Source organism: Mastomys coucha, unplaced genomic scaffold (genome assembly GCF_008632895.1).
Source record: "Mastomys coucha isolate ucsf_1 unplaced genomic scaffold, UCSF_Mcou_1 pScaffold4, whole genome shotgun sequence".
Taxonomy (NCBI): Eukaryota; Metazoa; Chordata; class Mammalia; order Rodentia; family Muridae; genus Mastomys; species Mastomys coucha.
Window position 1 is genome coordinate 36945826 of NW_022196910.1, and position 15765 is coordinate 36961590.

Sequence of the window (15765 nt, forward strand, 5' to 3'; positions counted from 1 at the left end):
CAGTTTCCCCTTTTTTGCCTTCATAGATGTATCCTTTCAACTCGTTATGTATAAGAGTCCCTTCCTCTGACTAATTCCTAATTACTGACAGCTTCAGATTCTCAAGGGTGTGAAGTCATTTCAAAAGGAGAAGTCAGAGATAAGCCTCTGCATGCTTCAAGAAATTTTGAAGTCTGACAATGCCAACTAAGTAACTTTATCATTTCTACCCAGAGTACATGAAAAACGTAACATCATTCTCATTTGCATGACCTCGTGACATTCCTTGTGGTATTACAAAAACAAAACAAAACAAAAAAATAGCTAAATTAAACATTTTCTTTTTGTTGTCCTTATTATATTTTTTGTTCCTTTAATCAACAAAACATCCTTGAAGAACTGTGAAGAACAAGTGAATTTGTGATTTCTTTTTCAATGAAATATAGCAATAGTTTTCATATCGCTTAAAGGAAGTACTATCAAATTAAAACTTTCCTGGGATATCTCTGACCTTCTCATCTGTCCCACATTTAAATTCTACATTGAGATATCAATAGTGGCATACTACATACTCTGGCAAGTGGTCCTCCACACAATATCCTCTGATCAACCACTAGTTCAGACCAGCCATATCCAATGTAGGGCCTAGTGAACCAAACTGTGCCATGCCTTAAAAGTCAGTCTTCTCTACACCACTATGGAGAAGAGGTTTCAAGCTCTTCTAAGCTAGCAAAGGAAAGAGCAAAATGTTGACCATTTCCCAGTGAACATTTGATACAATTTTCATACATGAAACATGTAGATCACAGATCCACTTATCATAGACTTCCTAAGAAAGGCTGGTAGAGATAAAATGAGAGACACCAGATGTCTGAATCGAGTTCCAAATGAAAAATCAAACAAGTCAAGTAGGACACAGAATCTAAAACCATTACTTTTCCCTCAGTAGATGACTCAGTAGAGGGACAGCCAGCTGTCATCAAATTAGTTTCCTTTTCCTCCAAGGCACACAGCTGAGCCCTGCTTTCTTGCCTCATGTAGGTAGCTGTGGCCACAAAGGCACTCTGGACATGAGTGCAAACGGAAGTCAATTGCAAACCTTTCAGGAATGGCCAAGTATTTTTCCACTGTGTTTTTTTCATATCTTTTGCTATTTGCCTGGTAAATGGTAATGGTTAGGATGATATTGGAAGCCTGATTAGGCAAGAACAGAATTATTAAACTTATTTTTTCTTTTTTATTTGATATTCTCTTTATTTACTTGTCATGTGATATCTCTTTTCCTAGTTTCCTCCCCCCCCCAAAAAAAAAAGAAAAAAAGAAAAAAAAAGAAACAAAACAAAATAAAAAAACCTGTTCCCTCCCCCTCCTCCCTGCTCGCCACCCCACCCTCTCCTGATTCCTGGCCCTGGCATTCCCCTACACTGGGACATAGAACCTTCACAGGTCCAAGGGCCTCTCCTGCCCTTGATGACTGACTAGACCATTCTCTGCTATACACATGCTGCCAGAGCAATCAGTCCCACCATGTGTACTTTTTAGTTGGTGGTTTAGTCCCTGGGAGCTCTGAGGGTACTAGTTAGTGTATATTGTTGTTCGTCCTAAGGGGCTGTAAACCCTACAGCTCCTAGAGTCCTTTCTCTAGCTCCTTCATTGGGGAGCCTGTGCTCAGCCCAATGGATGGCTGTGAGCCTCTACTTCTGTATTAGTCAGGCACTGTCAGAGCTGCTTAGGAGACAGCTATATTAGGCTCCTGTCAGCCAGCACTTGCTGGCATCCACAATAGTGTCTGGATTTGATGATTGAATATGGGAAGGATTCCAAGGTGGAACAGTCTCTGGATTGTCCTTCCTTCAGTCTCTGCTCCATAGTTTTTCTCTGCAACTCCTTCCATGGGTATTTTGTTCCCACTTTTAAGAAGGAACAAAGGCATCCACACTTGGTCTTCCTTCTTCTTGAGTTTCTTGTGGTTTGTGGATTGTACTTTGTCTATTCTGATCTTCTGGGCTAATATCCACTTATCAGAGAGTGCATACCATGTGTGTTCTTTTGTGATTGGGTTACCTCGGTCAGGATGATATTCTCCAGATCTATCCATTTCCCTAAGAATTTTATATATTCATTGTTTTTAATAGCTGAGTAGTACTCCATTGTGTATATGTACCACATATTCTGTATCCATTCCTCTGTTGAGGGACATCTGGGTTTTTTTCAGTTTCTGGATATTATAAATAAGGCTGCTATGAACATAGTGGAGCATTTGTCCTTATTACATGTTGGAGCATCTTCTGGATATATGCCCAGGAGTGGTATAGCTTAGTCCTCTGATAGTTCTATGTCCAATTTCTAGAGGAACCACCAAACTGATTTCCAGAGTAGTTGTACTAGCTTGCAATCCCACCAGCAATGAAGGAGTGTTCCTCTTTCTCCACAACTTCATCCACATCTGCTGTTACCTGAGTTTTTGATCTTACCCATTCTGACCGGTGTGAGATGGAATCTCCGGGATTTTTTGGTTTGCATTTCCCTGATAACTAAGGATATTGAACATTTCTTTAGGTGCTTTTCAGCCATTTGGTATTCCTCAGTTGAGAATTCTTTGTTTAGCTCTGTACCCTGTTTTTATAGGGATATTTGATTCTCTGGAGTCTAACTTCTTGAGTTTTTTTGTATATATTAGATATTAGCCCTCTATGAGATATAGGATTGGTAAAGATCTTTTCCCAATTTGTTGGTTGCCATTTTGTCCTATTGACAGTGTCTTTTGCCTTACAGAAGCTTTGTAATTTTATGAGGTCCCATTTTTCAATTCTTGATTTTAGAGTATTATCTATTGGTGTTCTGTTCAGGAAATTTTTCCCTGTGCCCATGTGCTCAGAGGAAGTCAAATTATCACTATTTGCTGATGATATGATAGTACACTTAAGTGACCCCAAAAATTCCACCAGATAGCTCCTAAATCTGATAAACAACTTCAGAAAAGTAGCTGGATATAAAATTAACTTAAGCAAATCCGTGGCCTTCCTCTTCACAAAGTATAAACAGGCTGAGAAAGAAATTAGGGACACACCACCCTTCACAATACTCACAAATAATATAAAATACCTTGGTGTGACTTTAACTAAGCAAGTAAAAGATTTGTATGACAAGAACGTCAAGTTTCTGAAGAAGGAAATCAAAGAAGACCTCAGAAGATGGAAAGATCTCCCATGCTCGTGGATTGGCAGGATTAATATAGTAAAAATGGCCATCTTGCCGAAAGCAATCTACAGATTAAATGCATTCCCTATCAAAATTCCAACTCAATTCTTCACAGATTTAGAAAGAGCAATTTGCAAATTCATCTGGAATAACAAAAAACTTAGGATAGAGAAAACTATTTTCAACAATAAAAGAACTTCTGGTGGAATTGCCATCCTGGACCTTAAGCTGTACTACAGAGCAATTGTGAGAAAAACTGCATGGTATTGGTACAGTGACAGGCAGGTATATCAATGGAATAGAATTGAAGGCCCAGAAATGAACCCACAAACCTATGGCTACTTGATCTTTGACAAAGGAGCTAAAACAATCCTGTGGAAAAAAGACAGCATTTTCAACAAATGGTGCTGGCTCAACAGGCGGTTAACATGTAGAAGAATACAAATCAATCCATTTCTATCTCCTTGTACAAAGTTCAAGTCCAAGTGGATCAAGGACCTCCACAAAAAACCAGATACACTGAAACTAATAGAAAAGAAATTATTAAACTTCTAATTCTCTAAGTGACTGTGGTTTACATCAAAGTGATGAGGAAAAGAAACAGCAAGAGGAATTGGTGGATAAAGGCATCTGCTTCTATGCCTGAGTTGGATTCCCAGGACTCACTTTGGTGGTAGGACAGAAGCTGACTCCTGTAAGTTGTCCTCTGATCTCTACATGAGCATCATGGCATGTGTTTTTCCACAGACACGCTCACATACGCATATCCAAAGTAAACAAGTAAAATGTAATGAAAGAGAATTGGATAGCTTTTCATGAAGATTTTAGATTTCTTTAAGCATAAATAAGTACAAATTAATATAATGAAAAGTTTGGTCCTGTAGGTTGGGTCCTGTAGGTTGGGTTGATATCTGTCATATGTAGAACTCAGTTGTGTATGTATGCGTGTATATATATATATATATATATATATATATATATATATATACCAGATGGATCTTTACCAATCCTATATCTCATAGAGGGCTATATATATAGATATAGATATAGATATAGATATAGATATAGATATAGATATAGATATAGATATAGATACACACATATATAGATATAGATATAGATATATATACACACATACACACATATATATGTATATGTGTGTATGTGTGTGTGCATGTGTACATATTTATGTATAAATACATATGTGTACTATTAACTCATTGAAAAATGAGTACTTATGTAGCTGTAAAAATACTAGCACAAGAGCTCTATGTGGTCAAGCATTGTGTCTCTGTTGTTCATGATTGTTCATTCTCAGTACTCAGATTCTCTTTAGCACATAAGACAAATTCAAAAGAAACTTTGTAATAGACATACACACATGTATGTTCATATGCATTTGTATAAATATAGATATGTATAGACACCCACTCAAAATGTAATTTACTACATATCTTCCCTCTGAATTCTTTTCCCTCTAGTGTTCAATCCCATGATTTCTAATATTCTCTATTGAGATGAGATACATGCATGCTGCTTTTAAATTTTCTACCAACTTGGTATTCTGGTGTGTGTCCAACCTGTTTTTCAAACTCTGTATTCTCTCTTCACTCAGTTTTCTCTAATGCTATACTCCTCTGTTCCATAGTTTATAACCTAGTTAAGAAGGTTTCCTTTGGTTCAGAATCTTTTATGTTCCCTTAAGAAAAGTTCATCATTGTGTTCTATTGTCATCAGTGCCCTTTAAACACTTTCCACTTCTTATCACTACCAATGACATTGCCATACTTCTGGATACATGACCACCCATGAGCCTGAGCTCTTACCACAGTTTCTGAAATCTAACTCTGGGTTCTCACTTCACTTACCTGCTTTCCCAAAATAGTCTTTGCAAAATTATCAACATTTCCAAATCTTATTTATATTCATAACATGAATATAGTATACACCTCCACTTCTTTTCATCATGACTTCAAGACAGGCCACAGTAGCTCTATTTCTTACATCTCACCTTTAAATGTTTCCCTTCCATGCTTATCAGTCAAGGGAAATGCTATCAAATGCCATATAATCCATGTCCCTGTGGTTATGAAAATAATATTGAAGCTTACTAAATGAGTTATACCTCTATGTTCATCTTCCAAAATTCTCTTTTCAAACTTTATAAAGTATTTGACTCATCTTTGGCTATTTAGTTCAGGAACAGTAACTAATATGCTTTCTTATTTAGCCCCCTCTATATCATATCTGAGTTTAACACTTTCTCCTTACTCTGAACCCTAGGCTGTGTAGACCATTCGAAATTACCCATGCATTATACCATGGATGTCCTCTGGTTTTTGGATATAAACTGCTCTTGAATTATTCTGCCAATACAAAAGTAAGCATTTTACATTAAAGTTGCATGCTTAAACTCTAGGCTGTCTCCCAAGGCTTGATTTTTAAATGCTTCTTCTCTGTGGTTGGTGCTGATGCTGTTTTGCAGGGACTGTGGAAGCAGGTGAGGCCTAACTCATAGAAATGGGTCGACAGAGGCAAGCTTTGAGGGCTATAATCTGAACTCTGGGTTAGGAAACTCTGTTTCCTCTTCAAAAGTGATGTGAGGGGGATCCTAAGTTTGTGCTTTGGTGCATACCTTGAATCCTAGAACTCAGGAAGCAAAGGTAGGGACATTGTCATGAGGTCAAGGTTAGTGTTGGGTGATCTGGGGCTATATCGAAAAAACTAAAAAAGGGATAAAGGGAGACAGGAAAGGGAAGCAAGAAAGAGACCACTGTAATGAAAGGTTGGTAGATAATAGGAAGTGGTGAAAATTACAATGGTAATTACAAGAGTCCTGTTTTTTTATTATATTTATTTATTCTGTCTCTGTGCATGAATGTGCGTGCATATGTGTGTGTGTGTGCACATTTTATAGCCTATGTGTGGTGATCAGAGGTTAACTTATTAACTCTATTCTCTCCTCCACCAGGACACCAGGCATTGAACTCAGATCATCAAGGCATGGTGGAAAGTGTTTTTACCTGCTGAGCCATCTCACAAACCCAGGATTAGTTTTAATAGAATGTCCTGCTGCTTTCAGAGCTCATCCTCTGACAAAACTAAGTAGTTTATTTTGCCAAAAATATTAAGAATTTTAGAATCAGAATATATGTATGTATATATGTGGAATATAATAGCAAAAAGAAAAAAAAGACTAATATTTTAAAATCTGAAACCACCAACAGAGAATCAATCAATCTAAACTTTCAAGTCTGGGGCTGAAGAGATAGCTTGAAGATAAATAAATCCATTGCCAAAGCTAATGATGTGGGTTAGAACCCTGGTAGTAGAAGGATTTCCAATCTCCATGTGTTCACTATTGCATATCTATGCCCACACAAACACATATACAACATAAATGAATAAAATGTTTTAAAAACTTTAAAAAATCCTTCACCTCTGATTTTCTCTGTAATTTAAATTGCATGTTCATGGTTAAACCATGCCACAAGTTATTTGTTCCTTAAAGCTGTTAGAGGCAGCCAGGCCAGAAACAGAAACTCAGAAAAACTCCTCCTGTCTCCTTTCCACACCCTTAGTAATTATAAAATCTGTTACTTAGGAACATGTAAGACTATCATGAAAAATACAGGCCACATGCACTTCTTTAGACCAGTGATTTTCAACCTCCCTAATGCTGCAACATTTTAATATAGTTCCTCATGTTATGGTGACCTCAAACCATAAAACTATATTAATTTCATAACTTTAATTTTGCTACTTTATAAATCATAAACACCTGTGTTTTACGATGGTCTCAATTGACCCTGGAATACCTTGGGATGTATTCAGACTCACATTACCCTCCTACCCTAACAATGCAGCTCTGCTCAGGGCTACTTACCCACTGTTGATATCATCTGCTCTCAGACTCTTCCCAAGGATATCACCGTCACTCATATATCCACCAACATCCACTTCAGAAGACACATCCAGATCACTGCTTGCTTTCTCGCTCATATCTATTTGTGACATGTTTCCCAGACGCGAGACAGCAGCTCTGCGGAGAGGTGTTGTATACATAAACCGGGAGGGATCCGTGTGGATGAATCGGCTGGTACCGCTTCGAGAATATCCAGCGCCCATGGAGGGGGCATCTCCAGCCTGTAGACGAGGGCACGCTTGACCCAGTCTCCAGGTCATGGGGGTAGGTCGGCTTGCCAGGTTGGGGATGGCCCTTCCATTCACTTCGGTTGTCACAGTTGTATCAAATGTTGTCTCCAGGGTGCTGTTAAACAAAACAGAGACACACATATATATATACTGATTCACTAAGGGTACAGACCAAGATGACTACTACAGGAAAACCTAGAGTTGTGTGTGTGGCTAGAAACTCATCAGTTTCATGAATGTGAATAGTGCACAGATTCATTTTATGCTTCCAAACATCTCTGCTGATGCCAAAAGGTGGGAAGTCACAATCTCTGGAAGTGGTTGTTTTTGAAAGAAGGGCCACCAATACCTTATAGATTATCTGAATATTGTTTCTCTCTTGAAAAGCAAAACATATTAAGTTTCTCAGAGCAGTGCAGGAAGTTAGCAGTGGGCATGTGTGCATGGATCCCTGCCAGCTTCTTCCAATGGAAGAAGACAAGAAACTATTTCACTAGGGACAGTTGTAGTTGACCAGTTAACTCAGCCTAACAAGAAAGTTCTATAGAAGACAAGATGGAAAGAAGAACAAAAAAACCAGGCAGCTCTCAGCTCAAGGAGTATTGATAACTGATTGCCATATACAAATGAAGGAAAATAGGAAATGGCACTAAATTTCTTCTCAGTCAGTATAAAAGGATCCAATGTTCTCGTTGTCGGTTTTCTTTATCCCTCCAGACATTGGCAGAACCTGGAGTACCTGTGGCTTATCTGGGTCCCTCGAAGACTGGACATTGTCTCTTCCAAGTTCTGCCTCAGATCTGCTATGTTCTTGACTGTGCGCATTCTCCTAGCTTCAGGGTCCTCACCTGGAAATGGAGATATGAAATTGTTCACAGCATGGTCTCCGTGCAAAGACAATCGTTTACACTGATGAACAATATGAACCCCTGTATTTCAAAGCAAAAGGACAGGTAGGGAATTCCAGATGATTCCTGTCATCTGAAAGCTGTTATTCTGTTTACAATAATAACACAGTTAATATCAGAAATAAAAATTCTAAAGCAGTACTAATACAATAATACTCGTGAGTCTATTTCTCATCAGAATCATTACAATGTTTGAGACATTTAGAAATACAGTGTACAGTACTTGTTGCCACTAGACTGGCTAGATTTTAAAGTTTAAAATTATTTGGATCTGCCACTTCAACAATTATTCATTTTCAAGCACATTCCAAGTGGCTGAGAGGACCTTTCTTACCTAGCGATAAACGTTAGACAGTGAGAAGTACTGAGATGACCTTCCTTACCTAGGATAAATGTTAGACAGTGAGAAGTACTGAGATGACCTTCCTTACCCAGTGATAAACGTTAGGCAGTGAGAAGTACTGAGATGACCTTACCTAGCGATAAACGTTAGACAATGAGAAGTATTGAGATGACCTTCCTTATCTAGTGTTAGACAGTGAGAAGTACTGAGATGACCTTCCTTACAGTTAGACAGTGAGAAGTACTGAGATGACCTTCCTTACCTAAGATAAATGTTAGACAGTAAGAAGTACTGAGAGGCTTTTCTCATAGAGTCTTTTATGAATTCCATATTAGACCCATGGAATGATATTCTTTTTACTTTTAATTACCTCTAAATTTTGCATAGAAAACTAAAGAATCCACATGGTGATATCACAGTTTAACCAAGGACCTAGGTACCTAAACCCAATCACACCTTTCTGATAGAGTGTGGTAATTGCACGCACTCCATGTGAACACCCAGCTTTTGTGTGCAGAAGTGTCATTAAACAATGTTTAGAGTTATGTATACTTCCTAACCCAGCTTGTTTGAAGCTGTTGAGTCCCGACAGGAACAACATGGGGTTAGCTGAGGAAGGAGGGCAAGCTGAGGGGAATAGGGACCTTAAGAAAAATATAAAAAGGAAGCAATATATAAAAGAAGGGGAAGTGAAGAAGAGAGAAAAAAGGAAAAGATATAGACTCCTTTGGATAGATGTCCAAGAGTGATAAAGTTGGATGTTGAAGATCTATTTCTAGCTTCCCAAGGAAATGTCACAGTGCTCTTCTTAGTGGCTACACAAGTTTCATTCTCCCCACAGCAATGGAACAGCTCCTCCCCTCCCCCCACATTCTAGTCAGCATGAGCTGTCACTGGTTTTGTTGTGGATCTTGACCATTCTGACTTGGGATAGGATCAAATTTCAAAGTGGTTTTGAGTTGCATCTCCCTGATGACTAAGGAAAGGACTTGGATTGGTGGGGAGATTCTAGGACTATCTGAGAGGAGGCAGGAGAATAAAAAACATGATCAGAATGTATTGTATGAGTTTTTAAAAAAGGAGAGAAGGAAAGGAGAAAGAAAGAAGGGATAAGTAGATTAAGAGGAACAAGCAAAAGGAGAGAAGAGGGGGAAGCAAAGGATGGGAGAGTATAGAAGAAAGATAAAAAGAAACTGAAAAGAGATAAGAAGCAGGAAAATATATTAAATTACATTATGAAAAAATCATCACACAGATAAGTCAAAATGCATATGTACATACTTCATTTAACACTCTATGTACAAGTTCATTTTAATAATATACTTAGTATTCTTCATTAGAATACTTCCTTAACATTCAGACCAAAATTCAAAAATAAAGTTCACATATCAATTCAGACTCTGTAATTATAGTTTAGAGTTGTTGTTGGGGGAGGGTACATCTCAGAAACCTGGTATGGAATGGATCTAAGTCTCACACATGGCACGCACACCAAGTTCACCTCCATCTTCAACACTGGAATCTCTACACCTCTTTCCTACCAACCAATGATGAAAATAACTTTAGGGAGTGAACCACAACTGTTCCTTGTAAGTTCCACTCAGTAGATCCAGCAGCTCTGAAAGCTACTGAGAAAACTTGTACTATTCCACAGCACCAACCAAATACCAAGACTCCTGTCGGGACTACTGAAAGTTCTTCCATGGTCTGTCTTAGTCAGACACTACTGCCTTGTTCATTACCACTCAGCATGGATGTCCGTCCACACAGCCACTAGTCTGGCTCAGCCTGCAAACTTGTTCCTACTCTTTTATAAATGTTTTGGACAGTTAAATTACACTTAATAACACCATTATTATTCCAAACTAAGGTTGTATCTGATTGCTTCGTTAGAAGAAACATAGTTTAACAAACAGAAAAATATAAGAGGGGATGGCAGGCCTGTGGCATAAATTTCTTCACATGAATCCAAACGATGTAATCTCTAATCCCATAGATTAACTCCTCAGAAACTAAAACTGTTTCTAATCTCCAAGATACCAACCACATCCTCTTTGGAAACTGAAGGCATGACTCACATTAATAGGACACATTTCATGAGAAACAACTTCTGAGATGTTCTTTTTCCACTTCCTAGTCATCTGTTACAATGACGGGGAATAAAAAGAAGGCTGGCAGAGAAAAATTTAAAGAGTGACAGAAGAATATAATAACAGCCAAAGGAAAGGCAGGAGCAACAGAATGGCATAAAATGGTGAGCACATTTTTTTGTTTTATTGTTTTATTTATTTATTTATTCATTCATTTTGTTGTTATTTGGTTTTTGTTTTTAGGTTGAAGGTTTTTGTTGTTATTATTATTATTATTATTATTATTATTATTATTACTATTATTACTTTTATTTTTTACAGTTCAGTCATTGCCCTCCTCCTAGTCCCCCTCAAATGTGTGTGTGTGTGTGTGTGTGTGTGTTTGACGGGGTGTTGGACCAGCTAGTTGCTCAGTGTTTGAGACATCTCAGGAGTTCGGATTAGTTGAGACTGCTTGTCTTCCTATGGCTTCTTTCAGCCTTTCCCTAATTCAACCACAGGGATTCCCAACTCCAGTCCAATGGTTGGATCTAAGTATCTGTGTCTGTCTCAGTCAGCTGCTTGTGGGCCTTTCAGTGGACAGCCATGCTGTGCTCCTGTCTATAAGCACACCATAGCATCAGTAATAGTGTCAGATTTTGGAGCCTCCCCTTGAGAAGAATACTGAGTTGGACTGGTCACTGGACCTCCTTTCCCTCAGTCTCTTCTCCATTTTTGTCCCTGCAGTTCTTTTAGACAGCAACAATTCTGGGTAAGAATTTTTGACTGTGGGATGGCAACCCCATTCTTCCACTGGAGGTGGACTCTACAAGTTCCCTCTCCCCACTGTAGGGAATCTCAATTGGGGTCCCTCCCTTTGAGTCCTGAGAGTCTCTCACATCCCAAGTCTCTGGTAGTTTCTAGAGGATACCTCCCCTTCCCTTTCAGCTCCTCCTCCAGGTTGTTTGCCCCCTCCCTCACCCCCACTCCAATGGTTATATATTTTTATTCATTCTTCTGGCCCTCAGGGCTTCTCTCAGGGCTTCTCTCCTGTCTTAACCCCCACCCTCCAATACCTGATCATGCTCCCCCTTTCCCCGCCTCCTCCCCTCTCCCATCCAGGTCCTTACCATGGGAGGCAGAGGGAGAAAGGGAGGCAGAGAAAGAATGGTGAGGAAATTTAAAGATGAATATCCACTAGAGACTATAAAAGCTGAGAAGTAAAGACCACAGGTAGGGGGTGAAATGGGGGAGTGGGTAAGGAGGGGCAGCTGGAAAGCACTGACCTAGAACAAACTCATGGGTTGCATCACTGCATGCTGCCTGTCCCCAGCTCACCTACATCCAGGCTGTCTTACCATTTGTCAGATCACAATATTGGAATTAATATTTAAACTACTCCCCATGTTTTTAAACAATAGTTTTAAGAATAACCATAAACATTTTGTTTCACTGAATAATTTTCATATCTATTTCTTTTCCTATTGGTAGCCCAATAGGAATGTTTAATCCATGGATCCTCCCAGTGGAAATCTGGGCTTGTTTCTACAGTTTCCCTCAAATGTCAGAACTATAGTGTCCCCCTTACTCCATCCTTTGATTTTCTCCTAAGGACATTCACATGAGACACTATGCCACCGTGGCAATCAAACGGACAGTTCTCTGCCCTCCAACACTTACAGAGCACAGTGTCATGGCTGTCTTATTCATCCCATGAAGGATAATAACCAGAGCTAAATGTATTGCAGCAAATAATTCCAGTGACCCACGAAAGGCAAGATAAAAACTAAGTGCATTTGTAATCCCCTAAGGAATGATTGCACAGTCTGGAATGTCTTTCAAAGTGGTATTCAGATGATATAGTAAGCCTTTGTGGGGGTTGGGAGGAGGCCAAATCAAAGGACATACATATCTAACTGCTTAGCAAATAAAGTTATAAGAAGGATGCGCATGAGAGGAATTTACTTAAGCAACAAAAACAATTCATTTCTTCCCATTTGTGTAATCTCAAACCCAATTATTCCCAAAGGAGGCTTCTCATTTTTGCCAATCAATGGTAGAGATGTCTACACATTTTTTTCAAATGGTGTATTCTCTAATCCACTTGAATTTTTAACACTGGTGCAGAGGGATTTCCAACAACTTCCAAAATAGTGCCTCTGCTTCACAACTAGTGCATAATAGAGAATTTAATTTGGATGGTCTGCCCTTACTATATATGCTTTAAATATACATATTATAATTAACATGGTCACACTACCATCTTTTAATAGAAATCAAATTATATATGTGTGAAACGATTTATATACCCGATCTATTACAGAATCCACTCTGCACACTTTGCTATTGAAAGCTTTTCTCTTCTTAATAGTGACCTAGCCATGATTTTCAGATAAAACTTTCAAACTCATCCTATGGTATAGAAAAAGACGGTCAGTGGTAAGACAGTAGCGTTGCAAACATTGTCCTATATATTTAAAGCATAGAAAGAGCCTGTATAATTTATTAGGATACTCAACAGTAAAAATATTGAACTTATGAAACTTTGGTCAAAGGTAACTTAGGCCATTTTGAGTCATGAGCAGAACCTAGTCAAGAACACAGCAGAGAGTCTACAAAGTTAAAGCATCACTTTAGGAAATCTCCTTGTCTGACTTGATATAGAAATGTGAACATATGGAAATATATCAGAACTACTTGAATATGTCCTTTCCCTTAGTTCTTGCATTTTTGAATGCTGGCCCTGGTGGGTAGAAGGAGAAATCCTAATGGAGAATAAACATGTGGATGTGATAAGCAAGATCTCAGGTCAAATACATGGCATACACTCTTCTATTGTGAGGCTATCCCATGACAGTAGTAATCCAGGTTATTTATGTACAACGAGTGAGATTTTATACATAAACCCGACCACATCTTACAATAATTTAACACAGCAACCTCCAAATCTTGCCTGGGGACTACATTCTGCTCACGTGGTTGAAAATACTAACATGAAAGGTACTTAGAGCAAGATGAATGTGACAATATTTTAAGCCAAAGATGAATACTGTTTGACTCTACAGTTTTGGAGGATCAAAAAGAGATAGGAAAAAGGAGAGAAAGACATAGATCAAGACTTCCTCTCATCTTTATACCATGCAGAGCTTCCTTTATGAGAAGCAGTTCATCACCTAAATCAAACAATGCTATGGAGATAAATCTCTGGCACCTGAGTACCTGGTGGATTTACATTCAGAAATCACTATTCTCAAAACTGTGCAATCATTACTCTTTCCAAGCCAAACTGACATGCAAAATTGAGCCGTATTTGCCTTGGCTGTCTCTCTAAGCTTTCTCATTCCAAAGCTGTTCCCCGAAACATCCCAGACAACCTCATAAAACACCTTGTCACTGGACATTCACATAGAGAATAAAAACAAACCTGTACTTAGTACCATCTGTGTATAGGAAACAAAGAGATCAGTGGACTGGGCTAGTGCTCTTGAACTTACAAAATGCCAGACAAAGTCCTTTCCGAAAGCCCACACTGACATGAAGTATGATGTGCTCTCTGGCTTAGGATTTAGAGATTCTGAGGTGACTCTATAATATAAATATGTGACAGTGGGAAACAGAAGGTGGAAACATTAAATGTGGACACTTCTTTAGGTACATGTGTTAGGGAAGTGGCAAGGTCGACATTTAAAGTTTCACCACAAAAGCCTTTCCATCCACCCAGTCAAAAAAATGATGTCACAAGTTAAGAGGGAATGCTGCCGTTTTAAAAGATTGTGAAAAAAAAAAAAACCCGAAACAGTTAACAGTTATTTTTCATAGCTTAGTTGTAATGTAACTAAATGTTATACTTATACATATAGAGGAGCAGCTGTTCCGAGATTCAGAAAGGAAGAAAGGAAGGAAGGCAGGCAAGCAAGGCAAGGCAAGAGCGCGCAGGCCTCTGCAGGCAAGGGACTTGAAACACCAACTGGGAGCAGCCCTATTTAGGGAACTCCCAGGCAGCAAATGAAAGCATACAGAAATTGACCCAGGAGACCACTCCATCTTCATTACACATGAAGGATTGAGGGAAGTTAACCAAGTCTCCACCAAAGACTAAGTCGAAAGCCTACTTACAGTTAGGATATCCCAGACACCTAGACAACTGAGTCTATTTACTTCACCCAGTTACATTTCAAAACCGGAATTCACAGTTCAGATTTACAAGGGAAAATAATTTCAAGGAAGAAGGAATTATAATGTTAAACTCACATAACTAAAAGAAAATGAGTCTGAAAAATGAAAGGTAACTGACGGCCATGAACCCTGTCCCTGGCAACCTGGACTCACCTAGTAAGTCACTGTAAAGTGCCTGTTCCAGATCCCCCAGCATGGTGAGGATCACATCCTCATCCAGGTGAGCTGTCCCTTCCCGTAGGCAGCTTTCTCCTTCCTCTTCAGCCCAACTTCGGCTTGTACTGCTTGGCTTGGAGGATCCGTTTTCATCTTCAGACTTACTGTCTTCATCGCTTTCTCCATCTAAACCTCGTCTTGCAGGCCAGTCCTCTAAGCCATCAGCACAGGACTGGCCGCCTCCTGCAGGCAAGCTCCAGGCTCCAGCGCCACTGTCATGATACAGTGACTGCACAGACCTAGACAGAAACCTTGAGAGACATCTTCTTTCTGCATAGTTGGATTCTCTCTGGCTAGCCTTTGCAGCATTTCCAAACCAGTTGGAAATGCGCACAGTAGGTCTCCTTTCCCCCTCACTGGAGAGGGAAAGGTTTGTCAAAGACTTTTGTTTCTGAAGGCAAGCTCCCTGTTTCTTGACTTCTTTGCCGCGAAACACAGAGAGCCCAGCTGACTGCTGCATGGTTCTAATGCCTTCCTCTTTTCAACCGGACTTCATATTGTCTCTTTACACCACAATTGTTAACTGTCCCTTTTTGGTTTTAATTAGCACGTGCACTTCAACAAAAGCTCAGGCTCAGACACTCACAGGGCATTGTCGAGACAGGGTAGTAGACACAATCACTTTCCCACAATTGAGCTTGCCACATCATTTCACTGATCAGCAGTACTTACAAAAAACATTTTGCGTAAATACGTTGTAAGCCAAAAAAAAAAAAAA

At 39.2% G+C, this 15765-nt stretch overlaps 1 protein-coding gene across 8 annotated transcripts in view; it reads right to left on the reverse strand.

The window, feature by feature from the left end:
* Nav3 (neuron navigator 3) overlaps positions 1-15765 on the reverse strand; it is a 747532-nt gene that overhangs the window by 131935 nt on the left and 599832 nt on the right. For 7 of the 8 annotated variants that reach the window (XM_031349800.1, XM_031349802.1, XM_031349801.1 and 4 more), the window contains 2 exons: positions 8075-8183; positions 7067-7450 (listed from right to left, as the gene is read on the reverse strand). In XM_031349800.1, coding sequence (XP_031205660.1) covers positions 7067-7450; positions 8075-8183 — 493 coding nt within the window. Of the gene's footprint in view, positions 1-7066; positions 7451-8074; positions 8184-14984; positions 15753-15765 lie in introns of those variants that run through there. The other variant, XM_031349808.1, reaches the window with a different exon arrangement.